The following is a 23,300-nucleotide window of genomic DNA, read 5'->3' as shown; positions in this document are numbered from 1 at the left end:
CAAATGATTGAATGTCAGGCCACCCTCCCACCTCCCATCCTAGACCCAAGCCTGTGCCTCTGGAGAGAAAGGAGAGAAACAAAGGTGAAACTTCAGGACTAAATATGAAGACATGTGGCCGAATTTATCCACTCTGCCCATGGGTGGCACCAGGAGAAGCTGGCTTCAGAAGCCTTGGAGGAAAACTGAGCACATTGGGCAGTGAAACTTCCCCCAAACAGACGTTTTGAACACAGATCACTTTATTGGCATGGCTTTGTTTTAAGAAAAGGAAAAGAGACAAAGCCAAGAGACAGACTCTGCTAACAGATGCCTGGGGGTGGCTGGACATTTTTGCCTCATGCTGTGCAAAGAGGGGGATCCTGGCCCACACATCCACACCGCTCATTCCTTGGGACAAGCTTATCTGCCTGGGCCTCACTGCACCTTCTTGAATACTTGCTTGCAGACCACACCTTCCACTCTCATCTCCTGAAACAAAAGCAGATGTTGGTCATTGGCCAGAGCAGAGTCACACTTACGGCAGGAACTCTAAAAACACTCACTGGCCTTTATCTTTCCCCTAGAGTTGGTTTAAGTAACCAATTGTTTGGAAAGACAGTTAAACTGTATGGTGGAGTGCTCTGCAGCACCCTACAGACAGAGCTGGCTGAGAGGAGGAGTTGTGGCTCAGAGCTGACCAACAGGACCCCTTGACGCTCCCCTCCCTAATCACCTCCCGCTGACCCAGACTGAGATCATATCTTAGAGAAGCTTAGAGAATCCTTCTTGGCTTTGGCCTATACAATTTGGCATGGTGAATATATACATCATTTGAGAGCAAATGTTGGTTCTGTCACTTTCTAGATGTGCAATTTGGACATGTAATCTAATCTTTCAGAGTCCCCATGTCCTCATCTCTAAAATAAGAGCCATATTCCTATTCTGAGAGAAGAGAAAGAGCTATAGAATGCCAAAGGGCTTAGCTCTTTGCTGATGCTGCAGGGACATCACTCCTCACCTCTTCCCTCTGATTAGACGATTGGGTCAGCCTAGACATTGAAAATATATTGCTTGGTTTTTAAAGTCACTCAGGCATCTTTTCCAGGCCCTTGGAAGAGAAGCTTCAGAACAGAACCAAAGCCCAGCCATGGTGCCTTCTTCCAAGGTCCATCTGGACTTCAACAATGACCAGGGCCTCTGGGGACCCAGCCTGACCCAGCCCAGGAACCTACCAGGTGCAGCTCATCACCCTCGATCCACTGGGTCCAGCCACGCCCCTCCTTCTCGCCCTTCTGCACACACTGGAGCTTGTCTCCGTCCCAGCTCACTGTTGTCTGCCAAGCAAGAGATACATTTGTCAATCCGGGGCAAGCCGGGAGCTCCTGGGGGCTGGGGGAGGGGCAGCTCCCCAACTTGATAATCCAGGATGTGCTCATGTCAATTGCATTGTAGAAAATTTGCAGCCTAATACTCCCTGTCCACCACATGCTTTTATTAAAGTATGTAAATCAGTTTTAAAATTTATGAAGACCTCCATAAATGTTATTTAAAAGGGTAATTAGGAGGGAAAAAGTCATTGGAGTGGTGCTGTCACTGCAATCACTGAGAATGGGGCTAAGGTGGGGAGGAGGGCCTGAGGGCTGAGCACAGCCAGGCGTGGGGGGTGAAGGATGTTTTCCAGAATCTTATGGTGAAGGGCAGACTTCTCAGAGTACCCTGACCATCCCCAGACCCTTCATTCACCCATTCATTGTTTCAACCTACGCTAAAGTCCTGGGACACCAAAAAGACCCCACCCCTGCCCTCAAAGCGCTCTTCATCTTACAGGGAGAATGACCTTAGATATCAATAACCCAGTGAAGGTACAAATGGCAGCTGTTAGCTACCTGCCTGCTCTGCCAGGCAGTCTCTGTGCTGTCTCTGAAGCCTCATGCCTGTCCACGTGAGCATGGATTAGCATCTCCTTTTCACAGATCAGGTTCAGGGACTTGCCAAGTTCACCCATGTTGTTCAGTGGAAGAGCCAGGTCTGAACACAGATCTGCGGGGCTCTGAAGGCCCCCACCCCAATGGACTAAATTGTGTCTTGAAGTGTTCAGGGTCACCAGGGTTACCGACCAGAGGCTGTGGGAGCCCAGGTGAGAGTCCAGGAAGTGGGATTCCCTAGGGTTGGGCCCTAAGGGGAGAAGAATGGAGCTGAAGGAGAGGAAAGGAGGCACTGTGGAGAAAAGTTGCCAGTGGTCCATCACGGGGTGAAGGCCCGAGGTGGGACAGCAGGAAGTACGCTTGGGAGCTCATCAGGAGGGCACCAGGGAACTGAGGAGGAAGGGGAGGAAGATCCCACAGGCCAGCCTGGGCTTGGCAGAGCATAGATGAGCACTGTGACACCCTCTACACCCCACATTTGGGTCCCCACATCTTCCCTGAGCACTGCGAGCCTTGCCATGTGCTGGGCATGCTGAAGGGAAGACAGGCAGAAGGAGGAGGCCCAGCCTGTGTCCTGGGGAAATTTCAGTCTTAGTGGAGCAGGAAAGGCCCACCCAGCAACACGGGGCTGAAAAAAGTGTTGGAGTTCAGAGGCAAGGTGATCCTGTCACCCCAGCATAGCCATGAGGGTGCCCTAGACTGAGACACATGTCACAGACATGGGCACAGAGAAAGCGCAGTGGGCATCGCTCATATTTGGGGCTGCCCACCTTCTTTTGAATAGCCATCCCATATGAGGCAGTTCTGTTATGAGCCTGGCCTCCCCACAGTAGTGCTCAGCACTCTGTTTGCCTCTCGCTCACTGTGTAGCTCTCAGCAAATCCATCCCTTCTCAGCGCCCCGGTGCTCGCCTCTGTCACACGGGGACATTAACTCAGGCCTTGGATGTAGAGGGCTAAGGTTCTAGGATCCTTGTGTTCCCTGCCATGCTCAGTTGAGTCAGGACAGTCAGTAACAGCCTGATAAAGGATTTGGGAGAGGAGACTTATGAGAGATGGGTGTGGTGGTAGTGGGGCCACTCCCTGCAGGAGGACCTCCCCACCCCATGCCTCCGTCCTGGGCCTGCTGATCACTACTGCCCCCTGCTGTTGGGGTGAAGCCTGCAATGCGACACATGCACGAGGGAGGCAGGTGGAGCCACATGTGCTCCCCCAGCTTTGCATAGGAATAAGTCTGGCCTCTGCTCCAGAGAGAAATGGGTCATAAAAGGACTTGGGGGGCAGATCCTCTCCCTGATTCAGAAATTCACTCAGGGCACAGTCTAGTCCCAGGCCAGAGAGAAGGCAAAACATAGTGTGGTTAATGTGTGTGAGACATGTCATGGGTAAAGACTACTCATGACCTCATGCCATAAATAAGACAGGACGCCCATTCACTTATCCGTGCTCCTTCCATGCCAGGCCTGTAGAGGGAAGTGGGGACCCAGAAATCAGTCCTCAGCTTCAAGAAGCTCATAAGAACACTTGGTTTCCTCATCAACTGATCTTCTCTTCGTGTGTTTAATCCAGAAGGCTACTGTGCATAAGATGGGCTCCAGATTCACTCAGAGGCACAAGAGACAATTGCTTGTTTTCAGCTATGACATACATTTTTGCCTCTTCTGGAAATATTAGTCAGGAAATATAGTCATAGTCTTTGTATTGGAAAATTAAAAAAAAAAAACAAAGAAGAAAATAGTAATAAAAATGATACATGTAGTTTTGTTTATTTAGAGATGATTGCTCTAGGCCAGGCATGGTGGCTCATACCTGTAATCCTAGCACTTTGGGAGGCCAAGGAGTGTGGATCACCTGAGGTCAGGAGTTCGAGACCAGCCTGACCAACAGGGTAAAACCCCATCTCTACTTCTCTACTGGAAATACAAAATTAGCTGGGCATGGGGGTGCATGCCTGTAATTCTAGCTACTTGGGAAGCTAAGGCAGGAGAATTGCTTGAACCTGGGAGGTGGAGGTTGCAGTGAGCCAAGATCATGTCATTGCACTCCAGCCTGGGCAACAAGAGCAAAGTTCTGTCTTAAAAAAAAAAAAAAGAAAAAAAAGAGATAATTGCTCTAACATTGTATATATTACAATATACAGTAAATGTCCATCCACTCTTTTTTTTTCTATCTATCTACATGTTTCTGTTTTATACAAAATTAGAATTGCATCATTTATGGTTTTGTATCCTCATTTCTTCATTTAATTGAAGCAATTTCCTATCTCAACAAATATTCTCCATAAGCATTATTTTAATTGCTACATAATATTCTAGGAAGTAGCTACATAGTGTGTGTGTGGCCCACCACTAAATGAAAATGAGGGGTCATTTGTTCAAAATCATTAAGAATTTTAAGCTGGTGATGGCAGAGCATTAAACCAAGTGAGGGGCCTTCTGAGCCTGGGGCCCTGATGGACTGCCTTGGTCACAGGCCCATGAAACAGTCCCTGATAGTATTTGATTATACATACGTACTGTTATTTAGCCAATTACCTATTTTGGACATTTAAGTTATTTATTTATAATTCTGTGCTACTATAACTAAGACTTCTTTGTATACACAGTTTTGAACACATTGTTCCCTTAGAAGAAATTTCCAGAGGAGGAATTGTTGCATCAAAGAGTGTGCATATTTGAAAAGCTTTTGATGAGTATTGCCAGTTTTATCTCCAGAAAGCTCACACCTATTTACCTTCCAACACCAGGGTCAGAGAATGACCATGAGAGAGATGTTTATTCATGGTAAAGCTGGCTTTTGCTCCTGGGGCTACTGTGTCACCATTTCCAGATCGCTGGCATCTTTTAACAGGGGCCATCTGGATATAAACAATAACAATACCTTAGCCCCAAAGAATGACAGATGGCAGAATTTCAGGCAGCTTGACAGCTTGAGGGATAGAGAGAATAGAAGCCTGTTGGGGTGTAGAGGAGCCTTTCTGAGAGCCCTACAAACCAGGCCTCTTAAAGGGAAGGATCCCTATCACACGCATGCTACATCAGTCTCCAAGGAAGCCTTTCTTAACCCCAAGCTTCTGTTGACTCTGATACTGGGTGAGTTGGACAAAGCAGAGATTCTTCTTCTTTGTATTGGATGTAGAGGGGTGGCTGAGCTCAGAGAGGTTCCACGACCTTCTCTGGTCACCTAGTAAATGAGAGAAAGAATCTGGGCTGGAACATGGGCTTTGCATGACTTGGTGCCCACTTGTTTCCCAGTCTAGGGCAGGGCACCTGCCAGGTGCCCAGAAGATGGTGGCTAAAATCATTGGGGGCTATAGAAAAACATATGGACACTGGGCTAAGACTCTGAGCAGTCTCCTGGAGGAACACCCTTAAGTTCATTCTAGCCATTCTGGGGGTATGGGTGCTGGGAGTCAGAAAGAGGTCTTAAAGGTTTCTGCCTATCAAGAGGTCCCCACAGAGAAGTGCCCAGGCTGTCATGGCCTCAAAGGAGTTTCTACCAATGGGAGGGGCATTCTAGGCAGAGTGAATAAGTATGCAAGGGTAGGAGATGATGAGGGAGAAATGACAACAGTCAGTGCTGGAGAAGACTATCCTGGAGTTAAGGAGAGGAGGAACTAGGTTGTTGGGGGGTGGTGGGGAGATGGGGCCAGAATATCAGACTGAAAAACCCAGACTGTGGCCTGGAGCATGTTTTCAGTGCCTGTCTTTGCTGCCTGTGCTGTTGGGTAGAACCATCCAGGAGGGCAGGTGGGCCAGGGAATTGGTCAGGCTGTCCTCTGGGTTAAAGAATCCTGGACGCTCACTTGCCATTTATACTTGACTCCTGGTCCCTGCCTGCCTCCTACTATACCACCTCAACCTATATCAGCTTGACCTAATATCGGAAGCAAAGAACACGGTATCAGATAGAGCTGGGTCCTCTGTTCCTGACTATGTTGGATGACACTGGGCAACTGGATTAACCTTTCTGAGTCTCAGTGCCCTTAATTGCAAAAGAAGGCTAAACGATACCTACTGTGGTAGACTCTTCCACTGGTGACTCCCGAGTCACATGATATTCAAACCCCTGTGAAGTCTCCTCCTACATCACCTTGGTTTGGCCATGTGACTTGCTTTGGCTAGTGGGACATGAACAAGCATGATGGAAGCAGTGCCTTTATAAACTTGCATGCTGGGGGCTTGTCCTCGTGGAACCCTCCCCTCTTGAAACTCAGCTGCTATATTTTAAGGCAGTCCAGGCTACTCTGCCAAAGAGGAAGGCCACAAGGGGAAGCCCTGGGGGATGGGAGAGAAGCCACTTGGAGAAGAGTTGAAGCGCCCCAACTGAGCTTTCAGCTGAACACAGCCACAGGCAGCTGAACTGTGCAATTAACCAACAGAATCATGAGAATTATATGGTTGTTGTTTTAAACTATTAAGTTTTGGGGTAGTTTGTTACATGGTATTAGATAAACAAAGCACCTACTTTACCAGGTTGTTCTGAGGATTCGAGAAAACATACAGAAAATGCATAGGGCTGGCATGTAGGAGGCACTAGGTAATGGTAACCATGATGCCCAGAGCTTAGATAAAGATGGGGTTTGCTTGTCAATGTTGAACAATAATGAAAGCCTTTTTTTTTTTTTTTAAGAGTTGGAGATTTGTGAAGCAGTGATTGACATGCTATTCATCATGGCCAAAGTTTTGGAAGTTCCTTCTCTTTCTAGGATACTCAGATCCATGAGGAGACCTGCAGGGGCTGCCTGCTGAGCACCAGTATGCCTGCTTCCTTTATATGTTAACTGGTCTTTGTTTAAGCACAAGATCTGTTTGAAGACTCCCCACTGATAGCTGGGATGGCTCAGCAATGTGATTTAATTCTCCCATTCTCCCCATGTTCGCTTGTGGTGGGACTGGATTTTTCATTTTAAGCTTTTTATCTTGTGGGAATAAACTAGTTATTTCAAAGAGAATCTGATTTGTCATAAGAACAGAAAAAGGAGGTGTGGAGCCAAGGAGGGGGACTATCACTTAAAAACCAATGACAGGGAAAAGGAAATAAGTAATGTTGGAAGATGAAAGCCTAACAAACAATGATAATTCATTTTCTTGTGACACAAAGTGGAACTTATGAAAACAACTTTCCCAGGACCCAATAACTTATTCCACCACCTCCCTCTGAAGTCAGCAGCCATCTGTCTTTGCTAGATCAGGAGCAGTGAACGTTTGGGGACAAGGATTCAGCCAGATCTGAAAGGGTCATTAAATGGTCATTTAATCTGGTTTCCTAGATTAATCCAATTAATCAGGGTCTAATGGAAGAATTTCAGGTAGGAAGATATTCCTGATGCTTTTCAAGTCCCACAGAAAAGGCAGGTGGCTGTGGGGATGGGGTGAACATGGGCACAAACCAAGGAGGCTAGACTATGCTGCTTCTCCCAACCCCCCTACGGGCTCTGGGACCACCTTAAAAATGAAGCCCAGATAATCCAAGAGCGAGGAGGAGGGATGGCCATCTTCAGCTCACCTCCTCACCAGAAATTTTCATCCCATACGTCACCCAAAAGTCTGCAAATGGACTGGAACCAGGGACGCCGGTTGGAAAGTGAAGCCAATCTAACTTTTCTATTAAAAACTAACAATAACCCCCATCACCTTGGCCTTGCCAGCAGTTTACATAGAGAGACATGTGCCAACAAATGAATGAAGACAGCTTTGTACCACTATGACAAGGGACTTTTACTTCAGAAGCCATTTTCCAGCTCCTCTGACCACTTAGAAACCCCAGCTGTCACTGCTGCATGGGACAGTGACACAAAAAGCCCAGCTCCCACAGACAGCCTGAGTGGGTGTCTCCCAGGGATGTTTCAAGGCCCACTTGCCCCACTCAGGTGACTTACGCTGGGAGTGCCAGACAATTCCCACTAAATGGAACCATCCCTTGGCAGTGACCTGGTATGACCTGCAAATGGTGGGAACTCTATTTGGTATCAAGAAACTTGTGACATTCATTAACACTCCCATGCCAAAACACCACTCTCAAGAGCAGGGGATGATGGATCACTCACAGCCCTCAACCCGGCCCTAGTAGTCCCTCTGTTTACGGATCCACCTCTGGAGGGCTGGGACTGAATTCTGTTGTCTCTGTGGTTCCAGAGCCAGGTTATAAGAGGTGAAGCCTTGCCCATGATGATACTGCCTGCAAAGGTCAGAGCCAGGACTGACCCAGGTCTGACTCCAAAACCCACGCTCTTTAGATTTAGGGAAAAATTTCAAAACCAGACAGTGAGTAGATACTTTCTCTGCATAATGTAAATTACTAAAAGATGCAAATCCTGGAGTTTGATTTGAAAGTGTGCTTCTCCTTTTGAGGCTATGTGTGTTCCTGGGACAATTAGAGGGTTTTCAGCATCTGGTGCTTGTGTTAAATAAGTGATCAGGAGGGAAAAGTAGGGGAGACAACAGAGAACCTGCCAGGTGCCAGGTACTGTGCTGGGAGCTTTCCACAATGTTTCACTAAATCTTCAAGCTTTAGAGCTGATAAAATTTAGGCTTCTATAAGTAACCAGCCCATCACCAAGGGGTTAGGGCTTGAGCCATAACTTGAACCCAGTTCTCTCTGGCTAAAAAGTCCATGAGCTGCCCCTGAGGCCAGGCTGGTGAATGGGTGAGTAGCGGCTCCTCTTCTCTGGTCCATTCCTGGGGGGCTGGAATAATCTAAACTCAGCACATTCAAGAGGAAAAGCCAGTTTCACTCTAAAAGCAGACTAAAACCAAATTAATAAGGCCTTAAAATGTGAACAAGTAATTAGAGACATAATAGATGTTCAAAGAAACCACTATAAATAGTATAGCCACAAGGCTTTTGTGAGCATGAAAGAATGCAATTCTAATACCATGACAAAGCTAACAGCAAATAACACAATTCTTAAGACAAACAAAATGAGAAAATGTTAAGACTAATAATCTTGACATGTTATAGTTATTTTTCCTTAAACAATTCAGAAAGTTCCTAGAGTCAATTTAAACCACTGGAGTGCTCAAGGCCAAGGTTCTGGATAAGGAGGTGGGAACAGGACTGGAGAAGGTCACAGGGCCCTGTGGAACTACACTCATTCATCCCAGGGACCTAGCACTTAGGGTGGCCCTAAGGCTGGGCTGGACAGGCGATCACCTGAGGTCAGGAGTTTGAGACCAGCCAGACCAACATGGTGAAACCCTGTCTCTACCAAAAATACAAAATTAGCTGGGCGTGGTGGCACGTCCCTATAATCCCAGCTACTTGGGATGCTGAGGCAGGAGAATTGCTTGAACCTGGGAGGCAGAGGTTGCAGTGAGCTGAGATCACGCAATTGCACTCCAGCCTGTAAAACAAGAGTGAAACTCTGTCTCAAAAAAAAAAAAAAAAAAAAAAAGAATGGAAAGAGGAAGAAGAGGAACAAGGGAGTCCCAGGCAAAGGGAACAAGCACAGGCAGTTGCAGGAAAATCAGGGACAGCAGGGTCTGCATGAGGGAAGCTTCTACATAGGTTTTGCCCAGCTTAACTCTGTGGGTGACCCTCCCCACGAAGGCTGACCCTGTACCTCCAACCGAGAATTTACTGGGGAGATTGTTCACAGCCTCTCTTCTTCCTCACAGTATGTCTTCATGCTCCAGCTGGCCAAACCTGGTGCCATGGAAAATCCAGCGCAGCCAGTGCTGGATCTGCTACCTGGGGCCAGTACAAGGAATTGGTGTGTTATCAGTTCCATCAGCACAGGCAGGAGGGTGGAAATGGGGAGTAGGGTGGGAGAATAAGAATGAGAGAGGGGACATCCTGTCAGAGAGTGCTTAGGAGGGGCACTGAAGGCCTCATCCCTTCCATGGGAATCTCTGGCCTTTATTTTATATGTATATATATATCTATCTATCTCCAGGCAAATAGAAATAAATGGCTCCCAGAAGATAAGAGGTGCTAGATCAGTAACCAGGTAACCAGGGAAGAGTGAGCATGTCAGGATCTCTTGACGAAGAACTCCTTGGGGTCTGGGATCCTCTTATTCACTGCAGGACACCAGCCCCCATGTTAGAATCCATGGCAGAGAAAATGTGCATTCCCATTTGTTGAATGAATGAATAGCAGAAAACATTCTGGTGGCACTCTTGCATTGAACACCACGCTTGCTCCAGGCAGTGTGGCTGTTTCTTCCTCACAGGTAAGCCTTATAGAAAGGGGCTAGCCATCAGAGTGATTTGACCCTGAGTCTCTAGGACTCAGAGTGCTTAGGCTCTATACTCAAAGACGCGCAACTAGGAATAGTATAAGACGTGGTTTAAATCCCCTCTGCCCAGCTCTGAGCCCATGGTCTGCCTACTGTTCCCATGTGAACATTTTGCTGGCATGAATATTATGGTCATTGAATATCACCTGGTAGGCTGCGGGCCTGGTCTGGCCCAGCCATGGGACAGCTGCCTGCCTGCCAAGCTGGGCATTCAGGAGGGACCCAGTGAGAGCCTTGGGTAGAGGCAGACCTGAACTGCAGGTTCCCACCTCTTTCTTTTTGGGTGACCAAAGCAATTTACTCCACCTCTCTGAGCCTTCACTTCCTCATCTGCAAAATGGGGCCAGTGAGCCCAGCCAAAGAGCAAGCCATCTGGATGAAATGAAACAAGAGGTTTCAAGGACCTATGTCAATGCAGCACACACAAAACGCTCAGTAAGCAATAATTCCTCTCCACTCTTGGCCTAATCCAGTTTGTTCCCTGTTCCCTGTGGGTGTGGAGAGGCAGGTGCCTTTTTAGGCCAGCCTCCACTCTCATAATCCTGCTAGCTCTTCTCTGGTTTGCCAGGTATCCCTTCATACACATGACCACCCCCAGAATTGGTCTTCTAGAGGTCACAGATCAGTGTGAGAGGATGAATCATAACAGCTCATACTGATGGGGCAGGGGCACTGTGGGTTTTCTCACACACCGTTCACCTAATTCTCACCACAAAGCGGGTATCCCCTATTTCATAATTATCCCCATTTCACAGACAAGTAAAGGCACAGAGAAGTGAAGTAACTTGCACAAGGCCACCCACTTTGTATGGGGCAGAAACGAGATCCCAAAGATGACAGTCTGGGCTGGTCCGGCTGGTCTAGCTCTGGAGTCGAACCAGTTACAGCTCTGTCAGACTGAGTCATTTCCTTCATGTATAAGATAGGAAGAATTTTGGCATCTTTATCATAGAATTATTGTGAGGATTAAAAGAATTAATGCATGGAAAGTGCTTAGAAGAATTTTTGGCACATGGAATACCTAACAAACTTGCGCTATTATTAAATGGCAATTGCATCTTGCAGTGATACGGTCAATGACTACCATTTATTCTCAGGTTCTGCTATTTTCACTTAACATTCTTTTAATGAACACTTTGGAGCCCACTGAGCCCATGATGGTGTGGCTGCTGCTGTGTAAAATCTCAGACACATTAACTAGCATCACAGGTGCCCTAAAAGCAGCACCTGAAGAGAGAGGCTGCAAGGCAAAGGAAGGGCATGGTGGTGGGATGGGGAATCAGGATGGGATGAACAGAGCAGATAAGCCTGGGCTGGGTCTTGACCAGTGGGTAATTCTCCTCCCAGAGGAAGAGGCAAAGAAATACCTCAGGGAAGTGAGTAGAAGGATGCAAAGAGGATGGCAAGTGAAGACTCTGACAAATGGCGGGATGGGGCCAAGCATAAGGAGTGAGGGAGAGACAGGCAGGGCCATGATCTGAAGAGCCTGAGTGCCATCTGGCTTTTACCCGTCAGCACTGGGAAGCCCTTGGGAATTTTGAGCTGGGGAGTAGCATGATCAGGATTTCCTTTTTAAAAAGGGAGGGATGGGCTGAAGTGTTGAGCATGGTAAAATGGAGATCAACGTGAAGAGACTGCAGTAATTAAACGAAATAATCCATGGAAAGCGCTGAGCCTGGCACATAGTAAGCATGAGAGATGTTAATTGTTATTATTATTACTGGCATGAGATATTCAGAGCAGTGGGAATGGAGAAAAACAGGAAGAGACGTTAAGAAGCAGAATCTATGAAATTTGGTGACTGAATGCCTATAAAGACTTTTCATTTATCTTCATAGTGATCATTTACATGGCTACGTAGTGGTCTATGGAATTAAAAAGCCACAGTCTTTCTAACCACCCATAGTTATTTGATATTTAGGTATACTAGCAGGATATAGCCTGTTCTATAAACCATACAAATTAGGGAATCAGAGACATCCGAAGTCAGATCACAAGTCTGGGGTTAACCAGTAATGTGAATCTGGGCAGGACCTTTGGCTCCATGTCTGTAAAATGGGAAGGTAGCACCTCCTATCCAGGATTGTTAGGAGATTAAATAAACAAAGTGACAGGACAGGGCCTACCGCATAGTAGGCCCTGCGATAGTGGTTATGCTTATGTGGGTTGTTGAGAATTATTATCACAGAATGACTAACAGATTCTTTTGTACAAATAGAATGATTTTCCTGGAACATAATCCCATAAGTGGGATCCCTGAGTCAAAGAGTAAGATGATTTTCTGATTTATTGCACATTATGAGAAGATTATTATTATTATTATTTTCATTTTCTGAGTGCAGGGCCAGTTCCACTGTAAAGCTGGCAAAGGTAGGTTTTGGAGCCTGGGTTCCATGCCATCCCCACCTTCACACCCATCTTGTTTATACCATTCTTTCCCAGAGTACTCCTATGCTATCCTTGGACCCTCAGTTCAGGAATGACAGAGGGAAGAAAGAGGGAAACGGTGGCAAGAGGAAGGAAGAAAGGAAGAACTCATTAATCCCTGTATTAAAGGTAGCCGGCACCTTATGGTGCTTATGTTCTTGGAAACTACCTGCCAAGTTGTGAGGAAGCCCAGGCAGCCAGCAGAGAGTGAGTGTGGGCTAGCCATCTGTAAAGTGGATCCTCTACCTCCCCACTGGCACGGCAGGCAGTAGGGACAAGGCATCCCCACTGAGCCCTGCCCAAATTGCAGATTTGTGAACAAAATAAATATTGTTGCGTTAGGGTACTAAGTTTCAGAGTGGTTTGTTACACAGCAACAGGAAATAGAAATAATTCATTACCACATTTAATTATCACGTAACTCCATTAGGTGGGTATTACCCTTAGCTCCTTTTACAAATGAGCACATTGAAGCTCAGAGGGATAAAGTACCCTTGCCAGGGAAACAGCTGGATGGTGGAATCAGGATTCAAATCCAGATCCATCTCAAAGTCAAAGCTCCTAATTGCTCTGTTGCACCTCACACGTGTCCAGCTGCAAACACTATTGGTATCACTTACTTGGACCCTCAGTTGCAAACCACTGTCCCCAGGCAGTCTTCATCCCCCACTACCCTGATCCTGGAATGGAGCTACACCTACCTATTCTCATTCATCCCCTAGAACTAGGCACCTTTTACCCCAGCACAGGTTTATTACATTGAATCATGATGAGAAAAATCACAGGAAACTAGGCACAGGCCAGCCGGCTTCCTTATTTTTCTTTGTTAGTAGTTACCAAAAGCATGGTCCTTGAACCAACAGCATCAGCATCATCTGGGAACCTGTTAGAAAAACAAGTTCTCAAGCCTCAACCCAGACTTTCAGAATGAGGAACTCTAGGGGTAAGGCATGCTCAAATTTGAGAACTACTACTCTAACTACTTATGTGGGCCTTAGAGCTTGATCTCTGGAGTTTGAACGTCTTAGGATGTTTTCAGATGCAAGTGACAGGAAACCAATTCACATAGCTTAAGGGGAAAGAAAAAAATGTATTCGTTAAAGTACACGGAAAATCTAGGAATGGTGTGTCAGGAACTCTAGTAGCCCTCTAATGTTGCATTCTCTCTGTCTCTGTTGGCCTCATCGTTTATTTTCCTTCAATTGGATTTTTCCATGCAGCCAAAGAAGGTGGGGTAAGGGGACCGGCCTCAGAGAACTCGACGCTTACGTCGTAACAGCTCATCAACCTTTAAGGGAATAGAACTCACCTGTCTCTCAGGGTTCCTAAATTAACTCCCAGGAAATGGTGACTGGCCCAGCTTGGGTCACATACACAAGTATGTGACAGGCCATGGGACACTGTGATCACTCTGGCAGAAGGTGCTCGTCCCAAAAGAGACAGTGTACTATGATTTGCAGTCCCACCAGGACCCAAAAGGTCGAGAAGGAGTAATTCCCACCATAAAGAAAACGGTGCTTCTCTTGGGTGGAAGGTGGAGAAGCAATGTTGGTCAGAAAAACAAACAGCTGTAATTCATTCAGTAAACACCTGGCCATGATAAGTGATTATGCCATGCCCTTCCATCTCGGGTATCACAGGCCCTGGATCTGTTCTGCACATAGTATTGTGGCTTTCTAAGCCCCTGTGCCCTGTACTATCTCTATGGTCCTCAGCTTTGCTTTGTGAGACACGCTGAGCAGCAATTATGATGCCCATTTTGCAGATATGAAAACAAAGGCAGTGTGTCTAATCATTTAAGGTTGCTGTCAGATAATGGAGAAGAATTCATATAGATGTTCTGACTCTAATACCAGTGCTCCTTTCTCTCATTCTAGGCCTTGTCAAAACTGCCTGGGTTTACCTTCAGACGTGAGAAGGCTCAAAATAAGGAACTGAGGTGCTGGCCTTAAGCAAAGCTCTGTGGGAGACCTTGGGGTAGAGAGCTTTATAAACAGACTAATTAGAATTCTTCCTCTGCCACCAGCTAGCCCAAGGGTGACCTTGGGCTAAAAAGGCACTTCACTTCTTTGAGTCTCAGATTCTCATCTGTGAAATGAGTACAATGATACTGACTGAACAGCATTTGTTGTGGGGACCAAAGGAGAAAAAGTACAAAAAGCAACTGGGGCAGGCATGGCACTTAGTAAAGATTTAGTACATGTTATTTTCCTTTGTTCCTGCCTAACAAAACCCAAAACCCAACAAAGCAGTGTGAGTTTTGAAAGCTACTTTGTGAATTTTATTTGGGTTGCTTTAATTCTTCTTTTTGTAATCCTCAAAAGCACGCTGCTGACACCGATTTCAAAGGTCGGAGAACTTTAGCTAAGACATGAAAGAGATCCTGTGTTTCTAGCCTGGAAAGGGCCCAGCTGAATGCCAGGTGCCTGATCTGGGCAGGGGCGGCTCTCAGAGGCCCCCAAATCCAACGGCATTCTCCGTGCTGCAGCCCAGGGAGTTAATTTAGCCAGTGGCATTGTGTGTGTGTGGGTGTGTGTGTGTTTTCTTTTTAACAAATCACAAAATATCTTTAATGGGTCAAGAATAGGATCAGAAAGCTGGCAAGAGTTTAAACCAAAGTGTCAACAGTGCTTTGGTGGATTTCATGTATTACCATATAGAATTAGATGGACGGATGGATGGAGAAATAGAAGGATGTAAGTAAGGAAGTCTAGGGAGGGAAGGGAAGGAACCATGGATGGTTAAAAAAGAACTTCGAAAATCTGTAAGTGCTGATATGGAAAAATGCGTAAGAAATATCATTGAGTTAAAAAAATATGTAGAGAAGTGGATTCCTTTTTTCTTTTCCTTTCTTTCTTTTGGTTTTAGATAGAGACATTGACCAACTGCCCAATCAATAGATAGATCACTTATAAGTCTGAGGAAGATTTCCGGACAGATCCACCAAGTGGGAAATCAGGCTAAGTGGGGGAAGGGGCCCTTTTCAACCCATACTTTCTTGTGTTATTTGAATATTTTCCTTTTATAATAAAAACAAAGAAAGCGCCAGCGGGGTGGAGGGCTGGGAGCAGAAGGCAGGCCCTGCGGAGGGTCATCCTAAGTTCAACGCTGGATATGAAGTCCAGGCTTCAGCCATGCGGGGAGGCGCCAGTTCCCGGAGTGAACAAAGCCCTCTCCTCCAGGAAAACCCTGACCTGGACACGGGGATGACAAATGGCCCCTCTGCCACCCCCACACAGCCAGGCTCACGGCTGTGATTCCTAGCCGAGGCTCAGTCTTCTCCCACAAAACCTGCTCATGCTGGGGGGACTTCGAGACAAAGAACCAAGTCATTCTGAGGGACTCACTTGCTCAGGAGTGAGAAAACACTATCTGAAGTCAGAGCACCTTCCCTTTCTCAAGAGCTCCCACCCTGCCAAAGCACATATGTGCTATCTTCAACAAACGCTGCTGGTTCCTCGCTGGGCCTGATCGCACATTTTTATGGACAAAGGCATGCAAGGAAGCAATGGAGAAAAGCCCTGTGTCTGCTCAGCTGAGCCCAGACTTTATATATCTTTACTAAAATAGCGCCTGCTGTTTGCAGTCCCATAAAATCTGATTAGATCAGACTGAAAATGTGAGCCTAGTGATGCAGAGCCGCCCAGAACTGAGTCCCTCCACCCCTCCACCTGGGGAGAGAGCACAGAGCTATTTCAGGTGGTTCTGGGCATGGATTGCAATGTCCATAGGACTCGGGTGGGTGATGGGCCAAGCTGGCCCTCTACATGCCCATGGCCCTCTACACCTAATTTTACAGTTTTTCCATTTTTTTTTATAGAGATACAGGAACACAGTGTGTTTCTTTACTCCAGAGCAGTGATTCTTAAGCTTTAGTTGCATCAGAACCACCTGGAAGGCTTATTGAAACAGCTGGCCCCACTCCTGGAGTTGCTGATTCAGTAGGCCAGGGGTGTGGCCAGAGAATCTGTATTTCTAAGAGGTTCCCTGTGATGCTGCTGCTGCTGCTATCTCTACTTTGGGACCCACAGCTCTAAAGGAACCCACAGTGCAAACAGTGACAAACGGCCATTTGATCCTTGACTTCAGATAACAGGATGGGCTGAAGACTGGGGTAAACTAGGAAATGTAACATCTAGAGGGAGCAGCTGCAGCATTATTCCAGGGATCCACACAGTGCAGGAATAAACGGGTGCCCAGTGTTTCCAGGGCCCTTCCTTTTCTTGTTGTTTTTGTTAAGAACGGCCAGAAAAATGGATTTTTCTGTGAAATCTTATAATCTTTGGCAGTTATTGGCAACTGACTCTGAAGTTTTTCAAACATTGTACAGGCCAAACAAAACACATCTGCAGGCTGGGTTTCATCCTCTGGCTGCAGTTCTAGAAGACAGATAAGGTTCCCATGGAAAAGAGGCAGGATCAGAGATCTCTGAGCCAGTGAGAGCCTCTGCCTTTTGGGGAGGGATGTCAGCCTGGTCACACCTCTCCCAGCAAGGACTCATAGACGCCTGTCAGGGTCACATCAAGTCTCCCTGCCAGGTTCTCCTGGCTCTTTTCTCTCCCAGGCACATCTCCCACTCCAGCCATGCTGAAGTCTTTGTGGACTGCTCCTCTCTCACCTCAGAAACTCCCTCCCAGCCAGGCTTTTCTGACCCCTGGCCTTTGTACATGTGGCTCCTGCTTACCGAAAAGCTCTTATCCTTTTCTCCACATCTGCCCTAATTAGTCCTTTAAGGCCCCTCTCAGCTGTCACCTCCTCTGGGACTTTCCCCTACCACTGCTTTCCTACTCCCAGCTGTGTGCTCCCCAGCCCACCATGCTCCCATCAAGCATCGGGCTGTAATAGCCTGAAGATGTGCCTGTCTCCTCCACTGGCCTGGGTGTCCAGAAGGCCTTGTTGCCTCTGCGACCCCAGGGCCAAGCCCACGGTCTGGTGTGGGACAGCTCTTGGCCTTGGCCTTTCTTTCAACCCCTTTCTGTTTGCCTGGCTACTTCCTGTCTATCCTATAAGCCACAGTTCAGACTCCACTTCCTGTGGGAGCCTTCCCTGACCTCTCAGACCAAGCAGGGAGTGCTTCTCTGCCTGTATCAGCACAGTGTCCACTACATCGTGACTGGCTGCTTCAATCCACCTCTCCCTTACACTGAACTCCATGAGGGCAGGAATCGTGTGTGATTTGACTCATTGACACAGGGGTTGCAAAGATGGTGGAAGCACCATGAGATGCTTGTGGCGTCCAGAGAAGAATGGAAAAAAGAGATGAATGATCGATCCCAAGTGAGAATGGGACTCCTGTAACATGCTGGGAACAAACTCCTCTGGGCCACTGCTCCTGGCTTGTGGGTACCCAGTGTGTGAGGCGGGGGGGGGGGGTAGCAGTGAAAGTTATCTTTGGCAACCACCTTGTCCAGGACCCCTGGCGGCCCTCAGAGAGCTCAGCTGGTGGCCTCTGGGCACCCAGCTCCCCTCCATTCACAAGTCTCAGGCATGACAGCCGCTCTAATTCTATCATCCTACCCCCATCCAGCCATGTCCTTCCGGCAGTCCAAAGCAGCACACCACCCAGCAGGCAGCCCAGAGAGAAGGGCTTTTCTGCACTGCATGGGGCTAGAGGAAGGCTTGAGCAGAGCAGAGGGGCTGTTCCATCTCCCAACAGGCCACGACAGGTGAGTGAATGGCTGTCTACTTGAGAGTGGGCATCCCTGAGTCCTGAGGCAGTGACAGTAACCATGCATCCCAGACCAGTTTCACTGGATTCATCCAGTGGCTGAATCTCCAGAGTCTGCTCAACTACTGCTTGATGCTCGATTGACGCTGATGCTGTATTGAGAAGAAAAGGTGGCCCTTGTCCTTTCCTTTGTATCCAAAACCCTCCCTTCCACTTCCCTGCTTTATTTTACAATGAAGCGAGAAGTCACCTCTTCCAGAAATCCTTCTGGGATCCCCTTCTCTGGGTAGTCCCAATCCCCTCACTCCCACCCTGTGCTTTTCTTTGCCACGCTGTGTTGAGTATTGGTGTGCCTGCCTCCACTGCAAAGCTTTAGCGTTCCTGGACATCAGGGCCTGTGACATGCTCTGCTGTCCTGTGCCTGCTGTGGTGACCAGCCTGTGAGGGAAGCAGTATGTTCAGTGCAGTGGTTAACTCAAATCCTCCCTCTGCACTTCCCCAAGGTCACACAGCAAGAAATCCTGCCGTAGTTTTCTTGTCTGTAAAATAAGACTGGAAAGGGTGTTGTGAAGATTAAGTCAGCTAATGTAACGTTTGAATAGCATCTGGCGTGACAGTAAGCACTTGATGAGTACTATATTTGCTAGTATTACTAGGTGATCAATAAATGTTTCATGCGTTAAAGGATGAGGAAAGGAAGGAAAGAGCGAAGATAATTAGTACAAGCCAGCACATGCCAGATTGGTGGTGACCCAAAATAAAGGTTCGACGTGATCTGTGAGTTCCACAATAGTGAGTGGGGGCAAGGATTATGCTTAAGGAGCGAAGTTCTATGAGGTGTGCCAGGGAGCAGGTCTTGGGCAGTAATGAGAAAGGCAGATCCCGTCTGAAGGTCTCCCTTCCTATTGTGAGTCTTTCCTTTCTCAAGAGTCCTTGAGATTTTTAAAGGCACAACCTGACATTTCCCTACAACAATGGTGTTTTCTCCCATTAGTGGTCCTTCCAAGACCGCTCCCTGCTGACTACCCCCTCTTTCCTATCATTCCAAATAGCAGACTCAGATACCAGTCCTGACTGCCTTCAGATGAATAGACAAGGTGGGGGAATGAGTCATCCAGGCTCCAGACGCCTATTCCCAGACGTGGGCATCCCTTCAACTACAATCCTAACAGACCTCAGCTATCTTGTTTCTGCACAGACTACCAGCAGAGAAGCTGGCAGAAAGCAGGAGTGTGGGCTTCAACATCAGAAGGCCCAGGGCTCAAGTCTCATCTCTTATAAGTCTCTTCCTCTCTCTGAACCTCAGTCACTGCATAACATGGGGTTACTTATCCCTCCCTCACTGTGCTGCGCTGTAAGATGACTAGCACGGTGCTGGACACACAGCAGACCAGCAGTAAAGACCCTTGAAAATGGTGGGAGGGGATGGGTGAGTACCCCATCAATAAGCAAGGCGGCTCTGGGATGAACATAAGCCAGTTCTGAACCCAAAACTATAAAAAGGAGAACAAGAGTACCTTGACCTCCCAGTAACCAGATAATGCTGATGGGGGCCTGGGGCTGGCCTTCCGGAGTCTGCTGTGGCAGTACTAATTGCGATGTCCTGGGTCAGGAGCTTCTCACCCTTGTGGGAGGGAGCTCTTGGCCCTCCCCCTTTCCCCACTGCTGTTTCCTCTGGCCTGGGCTGGAGGGGCACTGACTTACTGACTAGGTGTCAGCTGTAAAGTTCAAAGAATGCTCAGCAGGCATTGGATGACAGGGTGGGGAAGGGGATGGCCAGGAGCCAAATCCCAGCTCTGGGGCAAGGATGGGCAGATCAGAGGGCTTCCAGCAGAGATCAAGGTGCTCCCAGCTTCCTGGAGTGACTTCACACTAGGTCATATTGAAAGTTTACACTTCAAAGGGGTTACCTGTGTTTCTTTTTTCTTCCCTCCTTTCTTTCCTTTTACCCTCCACCAGCCCATAGTCAGTGAGAGAACAGCATCAACAGACTTGCTTTGAACTCCAGCCCCCCCCCCCCAGCTGTGCTACTCTGGAAATGTTACTTCATCTCTTTGAGACTGTTTCTTCATCTACAAAATGGGCATATTCATATCTCCCTCAAAGGCTGTGTGAGGCTTAGGTGAAGTCATGTGCATGAAGCACGGGGCAGAGTGCCTGAACGCCGTGGAGATACAGCACATGGCAGCCTTCATAACCATCACCTTCCAGTGTAGATAGAGCAGGATGCTTCATGAGTTGGTGCTGCCCACCATGGGCGCTGAGAGGAGGAAGTGTTTTCAGTCCCTCAGGCCCTTGCCCCCTCTCGGATGAACTAGCCCAGCCCTTGGTCAGGCCCCCCTGGGCAGGAGACACTGGGTGCACGCGAATCCTCACCATGCACTTGCGGTCATCTATGCCTGTCAAATCCTCCTCAAACTCCTTCCCAACCTGGAAGTCCATGATGTAGTTCCTAAAAGTACTCAGCGTGCGGATGATCATATGGTCACCGTCCTGCACGATCTCTTTGTCTGGCTTCAGCAAGTTGGCGATTTTGCGCAAGGCCACATTGACGTCTGCGGGTGGGGAGCGGGGAGAGCGAGCGGCAGAAAGTTGGCAGGAAAACTCAGAGAACCGTTCCCACGGTAGCGGGTCCCCAGGAGCCCTCTCCGCCCGCAAACACTGCTAGGGTTCCCGCTGGCTTTGCGCTGTCTCTGCGCACAGCCTGCCTGTGCCTCCCCGCGCCGCCCTCAACAAAGTTTTCTGCTCTTATGTCAGCCGTTTAAAAACAAAAACTAGCAAACCAAGCCACAGATTTACTAATGAAATTACCCACGTCCAGGGCCAACGAGCAGACATTTGCCACCGGTTAACCTAACAACCCCAAATTCTCCAATCCGCAGCCTAGGGGCCGCCACGGCAGCGGTGGCCGAGGACGCCCTTTCTGGCGTCCGGGGGTACCAGACCTCGGCGGGGCGGAGGCAGGCAGGCGGCGGCTCGGTAGGGCTCTAGGGAGCGGCCCGGAGCTGCTCGGGGGGGGGGGGGGGGCGCCCAGGGCGCAGCGGGCAGCGCTTACCCAGCGCGCGCAGGTACTCCTCGAAATTCTCGTTGGCCAACATCTTCCAGTACCCAGTGAAGTCGACGGGCATTTCGCGGAGTGACTGGAGCCAGTTGGCCACAAGCGGGCGGGACGGCTGGAGACTCTGCCGGGACAGCGGTTGCCGGTGCTACGCGGGTGGTGGGCGGCCCGGAAATGAGCGCCCTTCGGGGACAGGGGGCTCTGCGGGGCGGCGACAGCTGGATTCCGAGCGCGCACAAAGCCTGCGGGAGGATCCATTGTAGCCGTCGCTCCTCCCAGCTTAGCGAGGGCGGGCGCAGGGGCGGGGGATGTCGAAGGGTCAGGTTTGTCCAGGCCGCGCCACTTTCGTTTCTGACGTTCAGTTCGTTTCCCCTGCAAAGGGAGAGGAGAGGATGGGAGACCGGACGTTTGCTTTGTTGGCCGAACTCTTCGGCTCCTGGGGATTTCCTTCAAACGCCATGAACTTCTCACACTCAGCAGCCACTCGAGGGTTGGGAAACAGTCTCCTGGGGTTTGTACTGGCGTGATTAGGGAAAGAGGCCACTTACAGGCCTTTGTCTAAAGCCTCGCGCTGGTGGTGGCTGGGGTCAGGAAAGCTGGGCGGTTCAACTATGGGCGAGAAAAGTGGGGCACTTTCTACGTCTCTCCCGAAAATAAAAGAAAGGATCCCGGGCGCGGTGGCTCACGCCTGTAATCCCAGCACTTTGGGAGGCCGAGGCTGCCTGATCACTTGAGGTCAGGAATTCGACACCAGCCTGGGCAACACAGTAAAACCTCGTCTCTACTAAAAATACAAAAAATTAGCCGGGCGTGGTGGCGAGCGCCTGTAGTCCCAGCTACTTGGGAGGCTGAGGCAGGAGAATAGCTTGAACTCGGGAGGTGGAGGTTGTAGTGAGCCGAGACCGTGCCACTGCACCCCAGCCTGGGCAACAGAGTGAGACTCTGGCTCAATACATACATACATACATACATAAAATGGTTGATGTTATTTGAAGTGCATGTTGCTAAAAAATCCTTCTGGATGATTCTGATGCACAATCAACCTTGAGATCCACTGCTGCTTTATGCAAATGTAAGCAATATACTGTTTATTAATGTTTCCTCTCGTTTCACCTAATGGCAGCACTGTACTCCACGGTGTTCTGGACTTTGCTTTATTCACTTAATATATTCTGGAGACCTTTCCATAATTGTACATAGAAAGTATCCCCATTATTTTGCGGAGTATTCCATTGCTTATCCAGCTTGTCCCCTGATGGACAAACTATATTGTTCCTGATCTTTCACTATTAAAAGCAGTACTGCAATGAAAATCTTTGATCACATCTCCTTTGTCACCTGCGTGGGTATGTCATAGTGGTTTAACATGGCTGTATTTGCCACCAAGGAGATGACATAATCACATGGGCTGACTTTTTGACCCTCTTTTTCACTATGTTTTAAATTGCTTTTTGCACAAATCACAGCCTAAGTGACAGCAGATAACATTTTCTTCCCCTCTAGCAACACATTCCCCAGGCTGCCTCCCTGGGGCTCACATGTATTCTCACAGTGTGGGCTGAATTAGGAGAAGACGTCTCTTCCTTGGGTAGAGGCAGCTTCCTCCCAGGCAGCGACTTGGATTTCAGCCTTTCTCACCCTGTTTCCCTAGACTAGGGTTTGTTTCTTAACCTCTGTGCTACTGGCATTCTGGACCACATAAGTCTTTGTTGTGGGGGGCTATCCTATGTATTGTAGGATGTTTAGTGGCATCCCTGGCCTCTACCCACTAGATCCCAGTGGTACCCAGACACAAAGATGTTGCTAGACATTGTCAAAGGCCCTGGGATGTGGGTGCTGGGTAAACCATCCCTGGTTGAGAGCCACTGCTCCAGGCCCCTGTTTCTCGCTGCTTCTTTGTCTGGCTCTGGGATGGTTAGGTCATCAGTTGTTCACACAAGCACTGGCTCTGTGTCCCTCCCTAGCCAGCCCAGGGCTCATCTTGGCTGGGCACTCAGGG

General features: G+C 48.3%; 1 protein-coding gene across 1 annotated transcript; it reads right to left on the bottom strand.

The window, feature by feature from the left end:
* Nucleotides 1–220: 220 nt before the first annotated feature.
* RBP1 (retinol binding protein 1) lies at nucleotides 221–21,605 on the bottom strand. The gene is given in 5 exon segments (XM_033212495.1): nucleotides 221–471; nucleotides 1,215–1,316; nucleotides 20,620–20,798; nucleotides 21,299–21,425; nucleotides 21,428–21,605. Coding segments are annotated over 5 exon segments (594 nt in total). The 5' UTR covers nucleotides 21,560–21,605; the 3' UTR covers nucleotides 221–417.
* Nucleotides 21,606–23,300: the final 1,695 nt, after the last annotated feature.

This window comes from Trachypithecus francoisi, unplaced genomic scaffold (genome assembly GCF_009764315.1).
Source record: "Trachypithecus francoisi isolate TF-2019V2 unplaced genomic scaffold, Tfra_2.0 Lachesis_group0, whole genome shotgun sequence".
In the NCBI taxonomy this organism is placed as follows: domain Eukaryota; kingdom Metazoa; phylum Chordata; class Mammalia; order Primates; family Cercopithecidae; genus Trachypithecus; species Trachypithecus francoisi.
Note: the sequence above shows the minus strand (reverse complement) of the source record. Positions and strands in the feature narration are given on the sequence as shown.